The sequence below is a fragment of the Triturus cristatus genome, chromosome 12 (genome assembly GCF_964204655.1).
Source record: "Triturus cristatus chromosome 12, aTriCri1.1, whole genome shotgun sequence".
Lineage (NCBI taxonomy): Eukaryota > Metazoa > Chordata > Amphibia > Caudata > Salamandridae > Triturus > Triturus cristatus.
This window is the reverse complement of record NC_140595.1, coordinates 382504706-382529686: the sequence shown is the minus strand read 5'-3', so window position 1 is coordinate 382529686 and position 24981 is coordinate 382504706. Positions and strand designations below refer to the sequence as shown.

At 40.7% G+C, this 24981-nt stretch overlaps 1 protein-coding gene across 1 annotated transcript in view; it reads left to right on the top strand.

The window, feature by feature from the left end:
- Nucleotides 1-24981, top strand: part of ADAMTS18 (ADAM metallopeptidase with thrombospondin type 1 motif 18) — a 336350-nt gene that overhangs the window by 137179 nt on the left and 174190 nt on the right. The window contains exons 7-10 of the mRNA XM_085637512.1: nt 639-831; nt 6621-6726; nt 8467-8604; nt 10975-11128. Coding sequence (XP_085493638.1) covers nt 639-831; nt 6621-6726; nt 8467-8604; nt 10975-11128 — 591 coding nt within the window. The remainder of the gene's footprint in view (nt 1-638; nt 832-6620; nt 6727-8466; nt 8605-10974; nt 11129-24981) is intronic.

The window sequence follows — 24981 nt, the reverse complement described above, 5'->3', positions numbered from 1 at the left end:
ATATTGAAAGAGTTGCTAACCTTTTGAAGGGGTGTTTTGGACCCCTCTCTATAATAAAGATGCAGCTTTTGTTTGGCGGACTTGTAAACACACAGCTTTTATCTTCCTAATTTTGATGTTCTCTTTATCATGCCATTCTAAGTAGCAGGCATGAGATATAGACCATGGCCTCTTTATTTATGTGGTAATACAGGGCCAAAGTGAATGGAAGCTTTGACAAAATTATGCAAAAGAAAAAGCATATTATGCTTGATAATTAGGCACATTGTGTGACAAGATTATTTCACTGTTTTGAATTTTTTTTCTAAATTAATAGAGTTTTGGATAGAGTTTGACCTCATTAATACCAGTTGAACATCAGAATAACCATCAACTGAATGTTGTCCTAATAACTTTTGGAGCGAGTTTGCCAGTGCCAGCAAACATTGATGCTTTTGTAAGCAAATTCTGATCCATTTGAGCTGGAAACCTTTTTTTTGTGGAAATCTGCAAATTAGGTGTCTTGTGTGGTGAATCCATAATGGTGCATAAAACACCACTGCTTCAGAATTCTGTAACTCCAGTCAACCTTCTTATCTCACAGTGTGTGATTTTCAAAGATTGCCATACTTCATTAATTGAAAACCATCTGTCTGCAGAATTTGATACTTTGTATCCTTTCTCCATTACAGGTGGGACTCAATATCAATCATCATGCCGACCAATCGCTGAACAATTTTTGCCAGTGGCAGTCTGCACTCATGGGAAAGAATGGCAGGCGGCATGACCATGCCATCTTAGTGACTGGCTTGGATATCTGTTCTTGGAAAAATGAACCTTGTGACACGCTAGGTAAAAAGGCATTTTGAAAATGTGGTGCCAATAATGGAGGGTTTGTTAATGAAAAATAAATACATTTTTTAAATGATTTTTTTGCTAGGAAGAATTATTTGCTGTAGAGATGTAATTTGGATAAGAAGATATGATGCAAGATATGTCTAGTAAGAAATACCTTCTTACTTTAATTTAAATAACAAAATGTGTCACCTAACCTACGTACATATGCAGGAAAGTGCTGAATGCTGTATGTTGTAGGTTGCTGTGATAGTCCCACACTACACCACAAAATTAGATTTTTTATTTTACAACATTAAACATGATACTTTTGTTCTCTTACATTGGACACATGCAAGCTCATCAAATTATGTATGAAGTCCTTGATAGCGTGGAGGTAATTTGATCCCTGATGATCATATAATGGGCTGTGACCAATGTACCAAGGTCTTCACTGGGCTTCCCAATAAAGAAATGATATTACAGGGTGCAAAGATGCTGAACAAGGCAGTGACACTATGTTGAAATCTTTGGAAACAAGAACACAAAAAACCTGCCTTGAAAGTGCTCCATTGGCTACTGATCGAATTGAAAATCAATTTAAAAATTATCTATTTTAAAAATACTGGAGTTGTTTTTTTCCTCATTAGATTCATTACCCCATGGGTTTACCTTAAAGGAGATATAAAACATATGTATGATACACAAATAATATCCATCTCACCTTACAATATGCTAAACTGATCTCCAGTTTTCATGCAAGTTTACTCAATTACTTGCTGCCTTCTAATGGCGCTAATTGCTAAATCATCAAGGGATCTGTTTTTTATCCATATTAACATCTCCTGAATGTTAACATAATTCCTAAAACTATGCATTGGCAAGTTTATTTGTATGCAGATGAAGATTATTATGGTTCTGATCTTATGAAAAAGACCAGCACGCCATCCTAATCTATTAGTATGCATTTCAGAAAAAGGGCCTGATATGGAGATTGGCAGATGGGTTACTCCATCACAAATGTGACAGATATCCCACTACCTTACTACAAGTATGTTATATCCTGTGGCACTCGTAATACAGAGGGAGGGATATCTGTCTTGCTAGTTACCTGTCTGCCAAACTCTAATTCAGGTCCTAAACTTATTTTGGTTCATCTTCCCTAGATCGTTTGCTACCTACCTAATTCTCATGGTCATTCCTCATAAAAAATTGAAAACATGTCCATTGACTTTGCAGCAAATCTTACTAAAAGTTGTCCCAATGCTCAAAATCCTATATTTGTCTCATTGAAAAACAAATTCTGGCTGCTACTGAGTAAAATCCATGGCTGTTAAGTATCTATTTACATGGGTATTTGGAAGATAATATTTTATGTGTAAATCTCTAAAGGTTAAAACATTACAACATATACAACTAGGCTAGTACTTTTTATGTTTGCTGTAGTTGAGAAAATAACATCTAAAATGTAATGCCATATCCAATTAAGGCGCAATCTTTTACAAGAAATTCTATTCCTGCTTTCATAATAAGAATCTTTTTTGTAATACTTTCAAGTTATTATTCTTGTTCCCTCTTTAGTAGTTTTGCTATTTATGAGGCAAAGCACAAACATAGCAGACTGAAATTCTGACTGTCCTTTTCTTGCTTTAGTCCAGGGTAACTCAGACTTCATATAAACCAATTTACGTAATATTTTCATTTAGGTGATGGAATATGTAAATTAAAATTCATAAATACCAACCTCAATATATCTGGGGAAACTTTATGGGGTTAAATAACATTGAAAAACATGCACTTGAAGGTGCCAAAAAATAAACTGACAATTTATTAAACTACTTGATTTGGAGAAGCAAGTTACCCGTCTCCCACAAACAAGATATAACCCAATGTCAGTAAGAATCCTGTGGTAGCAAACCTTAAGTTTTCAAAAATAGTACTTATGTCACTGTATTTTTTGGTTTTGTAATAAGGGTTTTTTTAATTTCAGGAAGCCTGTTTAGAGGCAAAGAGGTAAAGGCCATTTATTAAAAAGGAAGGAACCTAGCACTCAACATTTTTCTGTTTGCACACCTTTGTATCTCATTGGGTAGACTAGAGTCTTTTTGGTTGGGTGATCTCTGGTGCCCGGTAGGACTCTAAGATTAGGGTGACCAGATTTTGAGTAGCAAAAACTGGGAAGGGATACACTTAAAAGGAGGACTAAAGCCTTCAGGCTTACTTCTGTATCTGGCCTGTCCCGTTATTTATGTAGCCTTGTAATTATATATCCATACACACACAAACATATGACACAAACTAGGCTTATAAATGTGTATATATATATATAAACCGGGACATATACCTTAAAATTAAAGAAAGCGTTGGGACACTGGGACAGTCCTCTGAAAATCTGGAGTGTCCGGGCAACTCCTGAACTTCTGGTCACCCCATCTAAGATGCCAATAGGTTGCTGAGATAGGAAAGAATTGAATATTAAATGATTGAGGTCTAGAAAATGGTTATCGTGCATAGAGTGCTAACCATCAGGACATATGTGTTTTGTGAGTTTCAAGGGGCAAATCGCACAAAATGATTTTCTATTGTTTGGTTCCTTTAGATCTGATTGTAGTACCGCAATCTTGTTGACACTACAAAGAAGGTAAAGGGGATGCCTTAAGCAGATGTATATTTCTTGTAATGAAAATAGGTTGTATGTGATTTCATAGAAAACAATTTCATGAAATACCATTACTGAGAAACCATTTCAACTAAACTGTTTAATGGAAATTTTCAGAATGATCTGCATTTACCTTTTATGGAAACCAATTCATAGAATGTCTTTTTGTTCAAAATTGGTGTTTGAATTCTTATTTCTTGAGTGAAAATGCAATGGTTGCAGGTATTACTTTCAGAAGCACTTTTGGCTGAAATATTTATTTCAGTGCTATACTTAAGGGGACATTATTTCATATTCATGTATTTTGCATTGTCAAAAAAATTCCTCAGATGCTTTTAATTCCCTGACCCAGCAGCACCCATAAGCACTATTAATCATTGATCCCTTGCAACCCCTTAACACCATCAATCCCCTGCCCTCTAAAACCCTTCCCACACACATAAATGGTACTCATCCCTGAAGTCTAAAATCCCTTTCACTCCAAATATCCACCATCTCTGAACCATAATATCACTCACTACCCTGAACACTATCCATTTCTGAACCGTTATAATCCCTTTCTACGCCTAAACCCATACCCATCTCAAAACACCTTGGCACACCAAAACTCCACCCTTCCTTGAACGCAAAAAAAATCACCTCCCTTAAACACCAGCCGTCCATGACCAATAAGAACTCCTCCCTAAACTACTTATCCCTGAACCCTAAAAAACCCTTTCCACATCTACACTCCACCTATCCCTGAATCCTTAAAACCCATCACCACCCTAAACTCTACCCCATAAAATCATCACCACCCCAGCCGTTACTCATAATTAAACCTTAAAAACCCTCACCTGCCCATTTATGAACCCTAAACCCTTTCAACACCCTTACACTGCACCGATCCCTGAACCATAAAAACACCTCACACACCTAAACATCACTTATCAATGAACCCTAAAAATCCCTCACCACCCCTACACTCCACCCATCTCTGTACCCTAAAACCCCCTTTCTATGCCAATTAATCCAATTATTCCTGACCCCTAAAGACCCCTCATCACCCTAAACATTACCCATCCCTGAACCCAAAAACCCACAGTTGTCATAAGCTTCCCCCAAGTTTAATGTAATTTTGGATTTTTCCTTAAAATTATCTTTCCTTTAAAAAGTTTTCTTTAGTTTTCAATTTTAAAACTGTCTTTCCTTAAAATTGGTTTTCCATGATTTGCTTTCCTCAAATGTGGTTTCTCAGTTTTCGTTTTCCATTACTTCACACACATCGAGGAAGCTAAAATCATGAACATAAGTCATGTTCTTAGGGACACGTTCAAACTAGCTATTTCATATACTGACATGCTGTATGTGCTTTTCTTACATATATTCTAGTAATTTCCTAAAACAGCATTTTATTTCAAAATTGGGAAGGCATGTTTTGCAGCCCTAATGAATATGTTAGGAAGATGGGGGTCACTATGCATCTCCCAGTTATCCTCTACCACCTCAAATGCCATTATAACATTATAGTACCATATAATAAGCCTTTGTGGTCTAACAGGGCAACTGCAATTCAGTCTACAAAACAAGAGTAAGATGCTTTAATCCATTAATATTCTGGCCATCAATGTAGTAACAAAAGCATAGTGTATGGTAGGGTCATGGTAGCAGCAGTGGTAAATTTTCCGTTGCCTTTATAGTGCTGGGTATTACAGATCTTGAGGTGTGCTGCCATGGTGGAAAAAGCAAAGAGTCTTTAAATAGTACTAACCTGCATTAGAAATGCCTGTTGCGGTTTTAGAACTTTTCGCTACCTGGTAGCCACAGGAGCATGTAGCCTGCTGGTGAGCTCCTTGCAGCAAAATTGCTATCCAGCAAGTTTTAAAAAATGTTATGGGGTGACCCATGCTTTCCCACCTGCTTGTGTACCTGTTTTTGTTGTAAGCTGACATTCCGCCCTTTCTCAGAAGTCTTCTTTTCCCTCAGGGAAGTGTGGCTTATGACTTTGGCAAGGTATACATATGGAGACTACAACCAGGAAATAAAACCATGTTGTGTATTCTTCACATAAGTGAGCGTTGGAACAGTAGGTAGATGAGAATGTTATAGGAGACCAGCCAGGGCTCAACTGGCAATATGGTGATAATTTTGAAAAGTTCTCATAATGCCTGGTGCAAATTAGCTAAGTCTACTGCTGTACCTGCACACCATCTGCAACTGGATGACTGAACCATTGGTGGTATTGCATCTGCTAAAACTGACAAAAAGTAAATAGGGGAGTTACTAATAGACATGTTTAGACAGAATCAGATGGCAGAGTATCATTGCTGTAGAGGTCCACTGCAGTAGAGCATTATTAAGTCAAACTAATTGATGAATTAATGCAAAAAACAATTCAGTAAGATTTTTATGATGAAACATTATCCACCAAATCAAATCTCTTTAAATTTGTCTTTAGGAGAACTGAAACATATTTTAGTGCCTTTCAGAGTGCTAAGATAAAATTGTGTACAGGCGTGTGACCTCTTTTACTGTTTTGCAAGCTACCACTGGAACCTACACAGATATGCTTTGGCGCCACAGGAAGGTATATGACTTATCATCAAGTGCCATGGATATAACACAGATTTATTACTTGCTCTATGCCTTTCAGATGAATGCTATGGTCTAAGTTAATGACCATTGACAAATATTGAGCATCAGTATGAGAATCCAGGATTGAGAGCACTGAAGTCTGAACTCAGCATGCCACTGTTCAGTTGCCTCCTTGGGAAAAGCTTATTTGACTGTCTTGGGGAAGGATCTGACCTCTTCAGAAGCATGTATAAAATAAATCATGAGACGTTTATTCATATTAATAGAAAATCAGAGTGTATATGAACATTTGAAAAATGACATCTGTCAGAAGACAGTTTCCTAGATACCTTATGGTTGTCTGTTCTACCCAAAAATATTTAATAGTAGTAGTTCTAGTGGTTGTAAGAGACATGTGGCCCAAAGCTAATTCCTCACCTACTCACACACTAAGTGCAATCAGGCACCATTTTTTCCCTGTTAGAAAAATTTAGCTCTCAATATTGCTTAGAATTGCAATCACTGAAGGGTCTTTTATGAATGCATATTTTGGAACTGCACATTACCATCACTTGTTTGTTTTAACATTTTGTAGGATTTGCTCCAATAAGTGGAATGTGCAGTAAATATCGCAGCTGTACCATCAATGAAGATTCAGGCCTAGGTTTGGCTTTCACCATTGCCCACGAATCAGGACACAAGTAAGCTATGCTTTTTTGCAACATGTGACTTTAAATGGAATGACCATATATAAAATGTTGCTAATTTATGTGTGTATTGTATGTAAGGGCCAGAGGTACGACCCTTTTTAGTGGTCACAAATAGAAAATCTGCCTGTTTGCGACACTAAAAACGATTGTAGAATGTGCAAACCCTATTTTGCAAGTCTGTAACCTATTACCGACTCGCAAAATAGGCTTTGTGAATCACTATTAGGAAGGGGGAGCCAAGAGCTTCCATTTCTAAAAGCGAGTCACACTGGTATGTACAATTGTTTTGCAACCGCAAATGCGGTTGCAAAGCAGTCACACTTACCACCTATTTCAAGTAAGTAGTAAGCCAGTTGCAAACAGGAACTCTTTGTGTTGGTCAGCAAAAATATTTTTTATAAGCATGCAGTGGTCCCACGGACCACTGCCTACTCTTAAAAAAGTAAACAGAAATTTTTCATTTTTCTTTTAGGTCGAGCCTAGCGCAGCGCGCATGCGCTCATCTATGGGAGGCTTCTTGTGAGCACTCCAAATTTCCCGTGTGGGTGTGACTCCGCCCACACATTTGATTGGCCTATGTGTGTGGCTTTCAATAATGAAAGCATGCAAATGGCCAAAGACGAGTGCATGTCCCACCTCTTCTTAAAATGTTCACTCTCACAGCGGTTGGGTCTCGGGAGCGAGCAGCGGCACGCAGGGTGCAGCTGCATTCCTTCTCGAGTCGTGGATCAGGTTACAATAAACACAGCGTGGCCGCTTTGCCTTTCGCGGCCGCGCTTCTTTAAACATTATGATGCACGTTGTCTCATGAAACTAAGGGATCTGCAGACATTTTCCTTCAATCTACTTTTGTTGTTTAAACATTATGATGCACGTTGTCTCACGAAACTACGGGATCTGCATACACTTTACTTCAGTGTAGATTCTTTTTTGTAAACATTTCAAATGGATGGGGCTGTCTAGCATCGGCTGTGGAACATTTTGGTGTGCGGTTAGCTTGTACAGTAAAGCAATTCTTGGCAAGTTGGGATGGCATGCAAATGTGTTACGATTTGTGCACAAGAGCGTGTGTGTGTTTGAAAACAATATGTGCTTCAGAACTTGTCATATCTTACAATCTTCTTCGCTACGATAATCTTTCCCATTATCATCTCCAAATCTCCCACAGTTTAGGGGGGACGCCATTCCTTTTGTAATTGTGTCTAAACAGGGACACAATATGGTTTTGTATATGTGATGTATGGCTAAACACATAAGGTCCCAAAGGCGAGAGCTATTGGCTATGCCAGTGCTTGTTTTAAAATGCATCCCATTTTCCTTTAAGGAAAACGGGCTGCATTTAAAAAAAAAAACTGATTTTTTATAAAAGCAGTCACAGACATGGTGGTCTGCTGACCCCAGGAGGCCACCATCCCTGTGAGTGCTGGCCATTCCCATAGGGCCGCAAATTACAATCTGCCTCATGAATATTGATGAGGCAGGTCATTTGCGACCCCATTGGTAATCGCTAAATGTGTCTGAGACACATTAGCACATTCTGTTTCAGAAATTGTGAGTCGCAATAAAATCACAATTTGCGACCCACAAAACTGAATGGTCGTACATCTGGCCCTAGATGTGTAACAATTTTACTTGAATGCATTACATATGCCTGTCACACAACTGCAATTTTCCTCATAAACATATTTAAAATATCTTTTACATTTTTTATGTTCTGCAATTTTTTTGTAGCTTTGGCATGGTTCATGATGGAGAAGGAAATCTATGTAGAAAAGCAGAAGGCAATATTATGTCTCCTACACTAACAGGAAACAATGGAATATTTTCATGGTCTGCATGCAGCCGGCAGTATCTCAACAAATTTCTCAGGTACATTATGTACATGAAGCTATTACTCCAGCCTGTACAGTAATATCACCAGTATGCAGTATATGAAAGAAAATGTGGCCATTCTTTTTTCTTGCAACCTTGCAAGGGCAGTTTAGTAGATATAACCTGTTTCTTCAACATCTTCTAAAATTTAATCAGGATTTGGACCATCCACAGCTCATCTAATGGAGAGTCTAGATGGGTACAGCTGTAATCAAACCCAATTCTGTTAAGGTGGGATCATTTTATTGCAGGAATTAGATGTTATCTGAGGACCACAAGCTAGTAAAAATGTCATAATGCTTAAATGTATGTCAGAAGTAAATGTCTTTTATTGTGAAGAGGTTTATGAAACTGTGATCTGTGTTTTAAATGGTATTCAACTAGGAGCCAATTAGGGACAGAAAAGACATAACATGATCCCAAATCTTTAGCTCTAGTTTAAAGTAGGAAGCTTTGTGTAAAAACCATTACTACAATCTTGTCATTGTGAAACAAACACATTTGCAGTGGTGACCTAACAGGGAAAAGCAAAGTAGTGACAACGGCTCTTTAGACGTGCAGATGCTAGAAACAAGATTGAGTCATCAAGTTGATCTAAGGGGTAAAAGATAACTCAAAACTTATGTTTACTTCTAAATTCTTCATGACTGGAATTGGTGGAGGATCCATTTTCCAGAGATAAAGCTGTACATCCAATGGGGGAATCATTATATGGAAATAAGATATCTCTTTTATTCCCATTTAACTTGAAACAGTTATGAGATAAGCAGTGATGTCTTGAATAAAACCCAGTAAATTGCTCTTGACATTCTGATTTTGTGCCCACCATCAACAACAGTTGAATGACATCAGTGTAAATAAAGCTAAAGAACTCAAGAGAATGAATTATGTTAAGTTTATATTGATTCTTGGAAAATACAAAGCTTAGTGAGTGCCGCAAAGAAGGGGTCAAGTTGATGAAGTAAAAGGGGATAAAACAACCTTCTCTGTATGGTCAGGTAGGAAATATTGATACAAGGAAGTGTGCAGTCCTAAATACCAACTTGTGGAGGTGAGTGAGCAAAAGGTGATGGTCAGCAGTGTAAAAAGCTTCAGTAAAGTCTGGAAGACATGTACGGAGTCTCAGCTCACCAATGAAACCCAGCACTACTGACTCAGCAAACATATAGGGGCCGATTCACAGAATTAACTTAAGACAAAATCCTAAACTTACTACTTTTGGTATTCACAGAAGTTAGGATTTAGTCTTAAGTTTGTCTTAAGACAAACTTAAGACAGACTTAAGACAGACTTAAGACAAACTTAAGACAGACTTAAGACAGACTTAAGACAAACTTAAGTTTGTCTTAAGTCTGTCTTAAGTCTGTCTTAAGTTTGTCTTAAGACAAACTTAAGACTAAATACTAACTGTGAATACCAAAAGTAGTAAGTTTAGGATTTAGTCTTAAGTTAGTTCTGTGAATCGGGCCCCTAGTCTGGAAAGGGTTCTTGTAGACTAGTTACAGACTACTTAATTGCACAAATTCTTATAATTTTATATGGAGTTAACTTCAATAACATTCATATCCAACAACAGAATATTACCCCGTATACTGTAATCACTGCACAGATCAAAGATGTGTTTATGATCTTGCACCACAACAGGCAAGATGCTTTGTTGTAATCGTATGGCTTGTATTGGCTAGTGTCATATTTCTTAAGCAGACCTGTATTTTGTGGGGCACTGCTTTGCAAATCTGACTTGTATCCATGATCTTTAAGTAGGATCCCAAAAAAGGTTAATTGTTCCACTGGTACGAGGTCCTGCAGTGACTTAGATAGTAAACGTTTCAAGCCAATTCAATAAATGACTGTTGGTCTAGCAGTCCAAAACTCCAGAAACATGATTGAGAGATCTTAACATGATCAAAGGGTTTGTACATGGAAGAGAGAAGTCTTTTCAACAAATATTTGAGATATTTTACTTTGGAAGAAATTGGCTATGGTATCACAGCCTCAATCAAGTCACTACTGCTTCTTGAGGGACAATTAAATGTACGACCTTCCCCCATCTTAGCATCTAGAGACGTACTATAAGAAACTCCTAGAAGGCCAACCCCCACTTACCGAGGAACTAGACCATTACTCAAATTCATCTGTGCTTGCCAAGCAGTGATATAAACTGCACCAGAACAATGATTCACAGAGATCTATATCCCCCTGGTGCAGAAGCAGTTTGTAGTGGCTAGAAGGCAAGATGTGAATGCTCTATAGATAATTCTTTGGCTATTGTTTATTACTCATATATTCTAATGGTTATTCATTGCATGCATACTCACCTGTATGCCTCAAGAAACTATAAAAAGTATTTATACGTTTCCTTTACAGTACAGCTCAAGCATCTTGTCTTGTTGATGAACCTAAGCAGACTGGTCATTATAAGTACCCTGATAAACTACCGGGACAGATTTATGATGCTGACACACAATGCAAATGGCAGTTTGGATCCAAAGCTAAAGTATGCAGTCTCAGTTTTGTGAAGGTATGATTAACATATTGATCATAAAGATCGATCACTTAAGAAAATCGTGTATTGGCTACTCAGCCCCTGTGGTAAAAATACCGAAAGACATATTGTAGACAAAAATGTATCTATTCCTTCATAGGGGATAATCATTAATGAATTTGAGGTCATTTTGGTGGACACTAAGTACCATTTCCTGCATGATTCTGTGGTGAACTAACCTTCTATATTCAGTAAATTCAATTACAAATACATTATACTAAAATGTTTTAAAACGTTTTGACAATTTCTTTGTAACCTTTCCTGGCCAAAATATGTTCGGATAATAATTTTGCACCCCTAATAAATGTGAAGGCATATTCTATTTTTATTGTCTCCAGAAAAATTATTTTTGCTTTCAATATAAATTTAGCAGACAACTATTGTCTGCACTTTTTCTTTCTTACTTGATGTTGACACCTTAAACAAGACATTTGTCTAATAGTGAAATGCAATATAGAATTTTAACTGGAAACTAATGAATTGATTAAGTGAGGTTTAAATCTGATTTGAGATTCTTCTTTAAGATTTTTTATTTATATCTTTGCATTTTTATATAGCGCAAACTTGCCTGCAGGTATTGGAGTGCTTTACATGAGCACCAGTTGCATTACACAAGTACACATTAGGTTGAAGCCTACCTGACAGCGCAGCTGTCTGGTTTGCTAATGACATCTTGGGGACATTCAGAAGGCTTCCCTGGGATTCTTTCCACCCAATGCTTACGATTGGCTTTGTGGTTTGCACTCACATTTGCTTGTTTTCTATTTGTTGACTCTAATTGTTTTAGACTGTTCATCTTGTGTTTGTCCCTTCCGTTGAACAAAACCCAATCTATTGTATATTTTCACCAGTAGTAGATATCTGTAAACAGGCCTTTAACTCTTGTTCTTATCGTTTCACATTTGCTGTTCATTCAAAGATAGACGTCAAATGTCAGGCTCTGTCTTCCAGAGAGCTTGGTGCTTACTTTTTTTCTCTGACTCAAAGTGAGAGGTTTTATGTGACAATCATGCTGGCTACTGTCCTTCGGGTACGGCACTGTCCTGGCAGTACTCCTAATTGACTAATCGCTCACAGAAGGTCGCGCTGCAACCCTTTGTGTCTAAACTGAAACAGCTTTGGTGTGGAGTCCCTCAGGGGTCAGCGCTGAGTCCACTCTTATTTAATCTTTACCTGGCCCCACTGTTCTCTTTGATAGTCAACTCGGGGGTAAAAGCGATTTCGTATGCCGATGAGACCCAGCTGTTCTTTACTTTTAAAGAGCAGACCGAGGTCTCCATCAAGAGTTTCAAGGGCTGCCTGAGCGATATCTCGTTGTGGATGAACAATAACAAACTTAAATTCAACGCAGGAAAGACGGAGGTGATGTTCTTTGGGAAAGAGCCACCTCCAGCACCGGATCTCTGGTGGCCAATGGAAATGGGACCTCCCCCCGCCCCTGCAGATATTATAAAAAATCTTGGTGTGAAGTGGGAGGCAGAGCTCTCATTTTCAGCACAGATACGGCAGGTGTAAGCTACCTGCTTCAGTAAACTGAGACATTTGTGGAAAGTTCTGCATTTGTTGCCAGAGGAGTGCTGAAAATTCATAGTTCATGCCATGGTGACATCCAGGCTGGACTATGCAAATGACCTTTTTTTGGGGCCTGCCAAAGTACCTAATCAGACGCCTCCAGATGGTACAAAATGTGGCTGCGAGACTGATTAGGCGTGTTTCTTTCCGCGAGCATGTGTTGCAGCATTTAAAAGAGCTCCATTGGTTACCAGTGGCCAAAATAATCGAGTTCAAGGCTGTGATGCTTGCATTCCGAGCCACGCATGGTAACTGCCCCAGCTACTTGAAACAAAGACTACCCGCCTATAAGCAGACAAGATCTCTAAGGTCCAATTCTCAGAAACTACTCTGCACGCCCCGTTTCAAGAAGGCTCGCATGGGGGGCAAATCCTTTACGGTCGAGGCCGGCTAAATTGTGGAACTCCTTGCCAAGTGACTTCTGCAACATCGATACAGAGCCCCTTTTTAGGAAAATGGTTAAGACCTGGCTCTTCAGGGCAGAATGGTGGGTAGGGGGCTTGTCTTTTTGGTTCTCCAGCTGTTGAACTGCCGATCGCTTAGCGCCGGGACACCTCTGTTTGAGGTAGCTGTCACGATCTACAAGTGTCTGTATTATTATTAATACTGGGGGTGTGCTTGAGGAAGGCTGTACAATGTTATATTTTGTTTCTAGCACACAACAACATTTAAATGTCTGCTAATGCACTGTGCAGAAATTTCCTGAATATATAAGAATTAGAAAAGCACAAATGTAGCACATTATGTTTGGTAATTTTGAAGTTTTGTCAAAACAAACATGTTAATATGATCAAAACATAAAATATAACTCAACAACAAGAGAGAGAGGGAAAATTTTGGAGCCACTCTTAATCCCCCTGGGCTAGTATAATTAAACAAGAGAAGAGTGTATCTATCAACACTGGAAAAATAGAAGTGCTAAAAGAGGTGAATCAATGTGTTTTAAAAGAACCCTCACTCACCAACCTAGTTGGTGACATGCTTCATCATTGGGTTCCCACCGGAGAGACCGAGCGCCTCTCCGGTGTGCTGCGACGCCTGATTTACAGCAGAGCTGGTTTTGGTGAAGACAGTGCAAGTAGTGATAGTGCAGGATTAAAAAGGTGTCACAATTTTTGCCAAAAAGTAACTTTAATAGTGGCAAACTGGACACAGTTAAAAGGGGTGAAGTGGATGTGTAGGCTCTGGTGACTATTGGACCAGCTACGTCCTAATTAAAGTGAAAGGTGGTCAACATGTTTCTGCTTCTAGTGGTAATACGTGAAGCATTCGTCAGGACCTTGTTATGGACAACCACGGCGGTATGCGCTCGCTAAGGCGCACCCTAACCAGTGGTGTCTAGAACCGCTAAAACTTACGGTTTAAATAGGGCCTTCAGGAATTCTGAAAGCTTTTTGTGAGCTGTGAAATTGAATTAAACATCACAGCATGAGTCCTGGTGGGGGGGGCGAGACTTATAGTCACACTTACACCAAAGTCTTCAACCCGCGGGAAACCTCCTTCTTCCCTCCTAAGGACTCGAATATTCGAGTCCTTAGGAGGGAAGAAGGAGGTTACCACTAGAAGCAGAAACATGTTGACCACCTTTCACTTTAATTAGGACATAGCTGGTCCAATAGTCACCAGAGCCTACACGTCCACTTCACCCCTTTTAACTGTGTCCAGTTTGCCACTATTAAAGTTACTTTTTGGTTAAAATTGTGACACCTTTTTAATCCTGCACTATCACTACTTGCACTGTCTTCACCAAAACCAGCTCCGCTGTAAATCAGGCGTCGCAGCACACCGGAGAGGCACTCGGTCTCTCCGGTGGGGACCCAATGATGAAGCATGGCACCAACTAGGTTGGTGAGTGAGGGTTCTTTTAAAACACAGTGATTCACCTCTTTTAGCACTTCTGTTTTTCCAGTGTTGATGGATACACTCTTCTCTTGTTTAATTATATGATCAAAACATATCAATACATTAGGTGATGACATTACCACACATTATAATTTGTGTGCTCTATACGTTTATCAATAAACTGTATGTCTGTGCATATGTAATGGTCATTTCAATTGAAGACATGTTGTCTGGGATGGTAGTATGCTACCACACCATGCATACTTCCCATTACCCCACTCCACTCTACTCTGCACCACTCCACACCACTGCAGTCTCCTCTGCCCCAATCCACACTACGCCACTCCATGCCACCCCACACTGCATTTCTGCACTCTACTCTGCATCATTGCACTCTACGCCACTTCACTCTGCACATCTCTACTCCAGACCACTGTACCCTATGCCAATGCACACTAACCCATGCTACTCTACTGAGCACAACTGCACCTTTCGCAACTGCACTCTACACCTCTCCACTCTGCACCAGTCCACTCTATGCCACACTACTCTCTATACCAATACACTCTACTCCGTACCACTCCACTCTACGCCGGTGCACTCTATGCCAATTCTCTCTAGGCCACTCTAATCTACTCTGCTCTGTATGCCACTGTACTCTATGCCACTGTACTCTACTTTGCACCACTCCACTCTACTCTGAAACAATCTACTCTACGCCACTACGCTCAGCACCAATCCACTCGGCACCACTCCACTCTGTGCCACTCCACTTGTGTCACTCCACTCAGTGCCACTTCACTCTGTGCCACTCCACTCTGCACCAGTCCACTCCACTCTGTGCCACTCCATTCTACTCTGCACCACTCCACTCCACTCTGTACTCTATTCTGCATCACGGCACACTACACCAATGTATTCTACACCATGTGGTAAATAAAAATTCCTTTACCGGGACTGAATTTGATACAGAAACATTATAAAATAGCTCAGTAAAATGAGAGGCAGAATCCGTGATATTAGAGTTTCGGAATGGGCTTTATTCCAATAATCAATTATAATCGGATGCCTCAAGTTCCATCACCACGGGGGTTCAGGAAGTGAAGTACATACTTTATTGACAAGAAGTAACTTTTATAGTACATACATTATAATGAAGTGAATACAGTAGGCGTAACAATTGATAAGGAAATTGACGTTTGGTCTGCGTAACCGAAAAATGGGTGTAATAATGAGTAAAAAAGGAACATGATTGGTTATGACGTAATACATAGGTGGATCTATAAGATAATACTTGGCATTGATGCGCGCGCAGCAGTATGACGTGTAATTGACGTGTAACTAGGGGGTGACGGGGACTTGACATTTAGCTCTATATGTGGAGACAAGAAGTCTGGGGGGTCAAGTCAACCTAATCCCAAATCATATCTAACATCCTATGTTTAAAGAACTATGTTATCCATAAAAGAAGGACTCTCGGACAGAATCTATTCTATACTGACTGTGCGTGCGTGTACAAGCGTCTAAGTGTCTACACTGAATGCGAGGGGGTAGGAATATTCCATGGTGACAGGGCTATGAATTACTTGCATGAGGGCAGAGAAGCCGGGCCTCTTATTTGGTAACTGGAAGAATGTTTACTTAAGCTACTAGGCAGGAATGCATCGGCTGAGGGGGAAGCAGATAATTCGAAGGTGAAATACAGTTCTTGGCAGAGAGTAGGCTGATGTCAGGCTTCGTGAGCCGCGCAGAGAATGAGACAAAGTTCATGGTCACAGATGCAGGCTCGGGCTGGAGCTTTCAGAGGCAGAAGGCAAGAGGAGTTTTGATGACAGAATCAGGGCCTACTTGCCTGGACTGAAAAGTGGCATAAGTGAACCATATAAAGCCGATGGCCTTTCATATTTAGGAATGGGACATCCGGCCTATACATGGCGGATCTGTCAAAGGACATGTTGACGGTGGACGCACATGTATTTGCGTCTTCATAACTGGAACTGGAGGGAACATACATGTACTTGTGACATACACATGGAACCGTTGGGGTCCAAGATAGGGGACATAACTGACCAGAAAAATCCATATTTCCACATTCCCTCCTTGTCCCCTACTTGCCCTTCAAGAGATATCAATCTTCATCAATCCATTGATCTGTTCATATAGCATCATTTGTTCTTCTTTCTTCTTCCGGGATCTTGAATGAAAATCTTGATGTGGAATGCACGATGTGGCACACAGACCACAAATCGCTGGTCCACATTGTAGACATAGACAGCAACTGAATAGTATGAGAAGGCCAATACCTAGGAAGGATAAAACTCTCCATCCCCAGGCTGATACCGCATTCCAAAACCAACTGGACCAAGTCCAAGTGCCTGGGTTCTGGTGTATCTGGCTTACAATCTTATGAAGGCGAGTGATGGCTTTATATACAGATGGCAAATTTTCTGGTATGAATACGCAGCAACTTGATCCGATGACCCTACAAGCTCCGCCCCTATCAGCCAGGATGACGTCAAGGACAAGACGATTTTGAAGCACAACAATCCGCATAGCAGACTGCTCTTCCGTTAAATTGCCTAAGGCGGAAATAGTCTCATTCACTACTGCTTCAAGGGTTCTAGTTAATCTACGTATCAGCTTACTATTAGTAACAGTACCTATATAGGGAAAGATGCCTTTATTAAAATCTACATACTTGTCCCATGCCGTCTCAGTGTAATCGACAATGGGGAGATCTCTCCGTTCTCTGTTGTGTACTAAATGAATATTTCTGTAATAATCAGGAGGAGCTAGGAAAACAGGTGGCAAAAGGAATGCAATGTAGCAGGTACCATCCCAATCTAGAGGTAGACGCATATATGCAGTCTGACCACATATAAAGTAGGAGTGGCGAGAAGCTCTAAATGAAGATTTTCCTTGATCACTGAATTCTACTATAGTAGTGCATTTACTATGGCCCATATGTATGGAACCAACCTTTCTTACACACAATTCACCTTTTGCTGGGAATACTGACATGGTGGGTAAGACTAGCTCAACTTCGGATACGACATTTAGAATCATGAGATTAGGTGTAAAATTACCTAATCCATACACTTCATTTTCTAGATCAGTTCCTGTTCCTTTGGGGCGACCCTCCTTGTCAGGGTAGCAGACTTTGAGTAAAACTAGGTTCAGGTTTCCCCATATCCAATGATCTTGGTAAACTGCTGTGTCTGAGTCTATGGAATTGATTAAACTGAACCATGTTCCACAGGAGCCATTATGTGTGAATGGATGTGGAAAGAAAGGCAGGACTCCTTCATAATTCTGATAGGGAGGGAGTCGGCCACACACCCAACAATTAGTAGCATTACTAGTCTGATGGGAATGATGTAACATACTAATGAAAGTGTTATTGCGCAGCGCAAGTCTATAAGACAATTCATGCGGAGGTAAGTCACTAAAAGAATGTTCAGCAGCAACATTATAAACATGTCTAGAAATAGGGTAATATATGTGCAACAACATACTTGTAATAATTATTAAAAGACTCAATAAAAACAAAATTAATAATGTCACTATGCAGTGGCTACGCAGTGATTTGCAATACGCCTGTCGTTTCAACATCTTTCGGGTATTTTCTCTACTCAGGTCCAAGGGATACATGTCAGAGACAATTCAACCGCTTCACCTTGGAGAGGACTTAAACAATCAAATTGCTCGACTGGTTGGGCCTAAGCTTTAGTTTGTAATTTTCAGATTTGTTAGGTTCAACAAAAGGGAGTTTTGTATCAGTCTGTGAGGGAGTGCAGGGCACAATGTCTATATCCGAAGATAGTCCATGAAATTTCTTGATGTGGCTTGAATGAATCCAGCCCTTGCGGCCCTCGATCTTCACGGCTGTTCTTGTGGTCAACAGGACCAACTTGGGTGCTTTCCACCTGGGCTCCAGCTGAGTCTTTCGGTCGAAATTCCTCACAAAGACAAGATTACCCGGAACAACGTCATGGGGTTTCACCTCAGTGTTGTCGGGAAAGGCTGCAGCTACCTGTGAACGAGAAGATTGTAGTGCAGACATCAAGGAAGCCAAGTAATCTGTCAGCATATTACAGTCAATATCAGTTATTTTGCGTGGTATAGGCGTCCCCCACATATTCGGTGGTCTACCGAAGACCACCTCATACGGGGATAGCCCTGTTCGTGAATGTGCTACCATTCTCATGTAAAAGAGTGCAACTGGTAACGCTACTACCCAGTCGACACCTTTCTCTCTGCATATTTTGGACATCCTAATTTTCAGTATCTGGTTATGTCTTTCTACGAGACCTGCTGCCTCGGGGTGTCGGACACAGTGGAATTTCCACTGATAACCTAACAGAAGTGAAACGTGTTTCATTAATTCGGATGAGAACGGCTGGCCGTTATCTGAGTAAACAGCACGTGGTAAACCGTATCGTGGGAAGAATTCTCGAACCAACTGTTTGGCAGTAGTCGGGGCAGTGTAATCTGAAACCGGGTATGCCTCCGTCCAACGGGACAGAGCGCAGACAACTACGAGAACATATTTGAATCCTCTGCATCGTTCCATCTGGATATAATCCATCTGGAGTACTTCAAAAGGATGATTAGGGGTATGAAATCCACCCTGTTCTACGGGAACGCTTTTTCCTGGGTTGAACTGACAACAGATCATACAGGTACGGACCTTTTGTTTTGCTGCTGCTCGTAAATGTTTATTGAACCAAATGTGTTGAATGCTGTCTAGCATAGCTTTTTCTCCTAAATGTGCTGGACTATGTATAGTGTTAATTATGACTTGGACCATTGAATCAGGAAGGAACCATACAGACCTTTCCTTCATCATCCATCCTTGGTCCGTTTGGATCCCTCCTAATTCAGTCCATTTCTTTATTTCGTCTGGTGTAGCATGTGTCTGTATGTCAATTACGTCAAGAGTAGGATCTTTAACTGTCATACAATGTGTCGGTGTCGGGACTATTGTCTTTGTCATATCGGGGGTTTGAGTTTGAGCAGTCAGTTTAGCTATTCTGTCGGCTAGATCATTGCCTTGGGAAATGATATCAGTAACCTTTGTATGGGCCTTACATTTCATAATTGATATTTTAGTGGGTAGATGTATTGCATCTAATAATGCATGAATGAGGGGTCCGTGCTGAATGTGGGCACCGTGGGAAGTTAAATAACCTCTCTCTCGCCACAGCACGCCGAAGTCATGTACAACTCCGAATGCATAACGCGAGTCAGTGTATATGTTGACTTTTTTATTTATGGCTTGAATACAGGCTTGTGTCAGAGCGATAAGTTCTGCGGCTTGAGCTGACAAAGTATTTATACGATTAGTTTCAATGACTTCAGTATCTGTTGTGACTGCGTAGGCGGCTACTAACTCTCCTGTACTTGTTCTCATGCATGAACCATCTACATACAAGGTCAGGTCTGGATCTGACAATGGGACATCGGTTAAGTCTTGTCTGGGTTTTGTTGTTATTGTAATAACTTCAATACAGTCATGGGCTAGTGGGTCTGTTCCGACTACTGGTAAAAGTGTGGCAGGATTCAATGTGTTACAGCGTCTGATTTCTATATGTGGCTGAAACAATGTAAGTTCATACCCTGTAAGTCGTGCTATGGTCAAGTGTTGTGTTTGTGTTCTATTTACAAGAACCTCTACTGCGTGTGGTACTTGAACTGTCAATGGATGTCCTAACACTATGGCATCGCTTTGTCTGATTGCTAAAGCTGTCGCTGCCACTGATTTCAGACAGGCAGGCAAAGCCTGAGCTACGGGATCTAATGTACTAGAAAAATAAGCACATGGTTTGTGTGCTCCTGCTTGTTCCTGTGTGAGTACTGACAAGGCCGTACCTTCGCGTTCTGTAACAAAGAGTGTAAACTGTTTTCTGTAACATGGCGTTGCTAAAACGGGTGCTTGACATAAAGCTTTCTTTAAGCTTTCAAAAGCTTGTGTGTGTTCCTGAGTCCAAGGGAGAACAGTCGATGTGGCTGCCTCCTGGGTTGTCAACTGAATGAGTGGTTTTGCTAGAAATGCATATTGCGGGATCCACTGTCTACAGTATGAAGTGAGGCCTATGAAAGCCCGCACCTCCTTTTGTGTCTTGGGTATTGGCATGTTAGCTATCAACTGAATGCGGTCTGGTGTAAGCTGCCTTCCCTCCTTGGACAGCGAGTGTCCAAGATAAATAACTCGCTGGACACAGAATTGCAGCTTAGAAGGGGACACCTTGTGCCCTTTTTCGGCTAGAAATTGTAAAACTTTCAGTGATGCTTTCTCACATTCGGGTTCGCTTCTAGCGGTGATCAGCAGATCATCGACGTATTGAAGCAGAGCAGTGTTAACTGGCATGTGGATACTGTCAAGTTCTCGTTTCAGTGCTTGGCTATAGATGCTGGGGCTTTCTGTAAATCCTTGAGGTGCGCGGGAGAATTTAAAGCTACGCCCATTTAAACTAAATCCGAACAAATATTGACTCTCCGGATCTATTGGGACGCTGAAAAAGGCATTCTTGAGATCGATTACAGTAAAGAATGTCGCTTCGGAATCAATAGCTGTCAGTAATGACGAGATATCTGGGACCACAGGGAATTGTGGCACAATGCATTTGTTTAACTCGCGCAGATCAATAACCAATCGATATACTGGCGGAGCTGTAGGATCTGTTCGTTTAAGAATCGGAATTATCGGTGAATTACATACATTGGAGTCTGTTTCTACAACTACTCCTTGGGCAATAAGCTCGTCAACGATTTGTAGTAAAGCCGTTACAGCATCTGGTGGTAACTTGTATTGTCGCATTCGTGGTAGCACCACTCCTGCCTTTAGTGTGACTCGATATGGTGTAATATTCATGCAACCAACATCAGTAGGGCCTTGTGCCCATAGATGTGTAGGTAAAGTCTGCAGTCGGGGATCCATGTCTCTAGATACATAGTGACCTTTAAAATCACGTAAAAACAACCTTACTCCTTCCGGAGAACAACATATTATGGCTCCCAGGGCTTTCAACGTTTTTATTCCTAACAAGTTTTCTGGACATGATTTAGTAAGCAATAAATCTGTAGTTCGGGTCAAAGGTCCTATCGTAAGTGGCAGAGGTTGTGACACTTCATTAACAATAGGTTTTCCTGAAAAACCAAGGGAAATATTCTGTGAGCCTGAGAGGGGTGCCCCTGGAACTTCACTACGTTTTATGGTCGTTCGACTTGCCCCTGTATCGAGTAGAAATTTTCTATCTTGGCCTAATAATTCACTATGTACATAAGGTCCTTCTTGGTCTACTGGGATTTCAATAAGGGGTAAGTCAACTTCCCTCTCTAGGCTTGTTCATGCGTAACGCTGATACTCGGGATATTCATACTGTGCGGTCTGATACATTTGTCGTGTTGTTGTCTGTGTGGCAGCAGCAGGCAACGGTGGTGCAGCTGGCACAAACTGTATTGGCTGTTGTGCGGCTGGCATGGCCTGGGCATGCTGCGTAGCTCCTTGTTCATTCTGATCTTGTCTAAGTGGCCGTGATCTTTCTTGTGTTTTACCTATGGCGATATTATGTTTTAAAACTGGACAATCGTGTACGTAATGGCCTGGCTTTTTACAATAATTGCATGTCCCTTTTACAGGTCCTGCTGAATCGGAATGTGTCATACCCTTTTTATGTCCTTCAGCTGGAACTGTCTGGGAAACTAGCATTTTCATTTTCGTGTCTTTCATGCGTCTGTGTTCATGTTCTTGTTCCTCTTTAATTCTATTGTGGTGGTACTGTAACATTTGTAACATTTGTGTTGGAGTGTTACCTTGCCAGGTACTCTCGAATTTTAATACTCTATTCTTTACTGGGGGCAGAGCATTTTCTACTAATTTTGTTACAAACAGATGTGGGTATGATTCGCTACTTGCTTTTATGCCACTATTTATACCAAAACATTTTTCAAATCGGGCATAGTAATCACTAGTGTCTTCATCTTGCTTCTGCTTACAGGCTGAAATTGTACCCCAATCTTCCTTTTTCGTAGTTAATAAACGTGGCAGTACCTGTACTAGTAGACCTGGTAGTGCTTTAGTTTTGTCCCCAAGCCCCGAACCTGGACCTCGGGCCCTTTCTTCTGCTTCTAATGCTGACCATTCTATCTTTTGATCACCTACCTCCCACTCTTTTTCCTTGAGTTTCTCATAAATGCCAGCAGGCATCAACACCTTTAATATTGTCATAATGTCGGGGTAGGTATACTCTCCCATGAGTAACATGTCTTTAATTTCTCGGTGAAAACCCGCTGGGTCTTTGTCATGACTGGGTACCACTTTCTTCATTTCTAACAATTCTATTTTCGATATGGGCGTATATACAAATACGCGTTTAAACTGATTGTCCTCACCCTTTATTGGGTGGACTTCTCGTAAGGGATTCTGTCTATCTATGTGATACGTAGTTCTTTCCTTGACGGACAATGGAACATGTTCTGAACATACAAAAAGAATATACTGCTTTCTTGATTCTAGAATTTCTTTAATTAATTCAGTACCTGGACCTCTCCATTTATTCATAAGTAATTCAGTCAGTATGTCAGGCAAGGGACCAGGGTCCGAATGCTGACTCCGATATAGTATAATGAGTTGTTGAATCATATAAATCCCAGCTAACCTTTGTTCATCTGGGGTAAGATTCAAAAATGTGCGTACTACTGTATCATCACTATATTTTCCGGGACTGTCCACCCAATGGACAGCTGCCCTGGCTAAATCTTGTTCATCCATAGAATCGAGGAAATGATAACCCCTTCGTTCTCGGAGTAGTTTGTCGGCGGTTTGGAACGAATGCTCGTTAGACCTTATATTAATTATAGGTATTTGAAAATTCCTGTTATTATCTGGACATATCGGATGTATTGAGTCAGTATGATATCTAGTCTGATTCTTATTACAAGATCTTCCTTTACCTACATAGGCTATGGTGTCCGACTGTCCTGTGGGCAGTCCTGACCCTTCTTCCTCGTTTTGTTCGAACTCGTCTACCTCTAATCGCTCTTCGTGTAGGCGTTCTATTTCTTTACGGATCTTTCGGCACATGGCTATTATACAGTTTTGTTTATCATGTCTCCCTTCCGATATATTCTGGCTCCATCTTGTAAGAATTTTCATTGCTTCCGGGTCTACCCCTGGTCGGTCTTGATTTCTGATCACACAGTTTATGAGGAAACGTAACAGTTCCCCCTGTATCTCTACTTTCTGGTATTCCATAGCTCTGTAAATACATTCTGGATCTCGCCCCGTTTGGACAAAATGATATATATTATCTAGATGCGCAGTCATTCCCGGTAACTTCGCTAAATACACTGCGGCTCGTCTGATACGCAATGATGCTAGGGTCATTTCGTCCTCTTTTCCAGGCACCGGGTCATATCTACAATCTATAAGAAGTTCCTTAAGCGCACGGGCACTAAGGAGTTTGGGTGTACGTGAATGCGCTGACTCTTGAAAAGTAAGTTTATTTATTCTGGGTGGCGTAGAAAAGATATTGGTAGCTCCTCCCGCGGCCCCATCTGGGGCGTCGGGTGTAAAAGGATTCGTCGAACGTGACACAGCAACTATAGGTGTGGACTCAGCTATAGAAGTACTTGTAGGAACAGATGCAGAAACAGATGTGCTTGCCGGAACTTGTGACTCGATTTGTTGCTGCAGGGATACGGGTGCTGGATCTTGGCGTTGGACCTCCCTGGTATGCGGTCTACGTGGGGCGGAATTAGCATACTCGGGAGCTGCGTCATCTAAATATGAGGATAGAAAAACATCTTCTGCGGTTCTAGGATGCCCCTTAGGATGTACCTTGATTGGGAATAATGGGGGTGGCAAGTCTCTCGATATCTCTGGAGTAGCCTTAGGTAATCCTTCGGCCAGAAGGGGATACATACCATTCATAAGGGCATTTCTTTGTCTGTCTACTTGTTCTGATTTCACTCGGATACCTTCCTCGATTAATAGATTTTCTCGAACTTTATTGGAATTCTCTTTACTCTTCTCTTCCTGTCTACGTGCTTTTTCTGTTCGTCTATGTGATTCTTTACGCCATAATTCAACGGCGTCTTTCTGTGACTGTCTGACTTTTCTTTTCCATAACTCTTCCTCGACTTTCATGATGCACTCTGCATCCCAGGTCCCCGCTGTGGGCCACCTCTGACTTTCTGGTAATCCCTTGGTATAGTCTACCCATAAATCAAGAAATAATATAGCGTCTAAGCCATGTTTGTGATACATAAAGTGCCCTGGAGTGTCCCTAGGAGGAATAGGGACGGCTTCTTCGAGAACCCCTTTTCTGGTAGTGATCTGTCTTAATTTCGAAAAGAGCGGCATATTGAGAACTGACCTTATACTTGATTTTGACCTGATACTTGAATTTTGA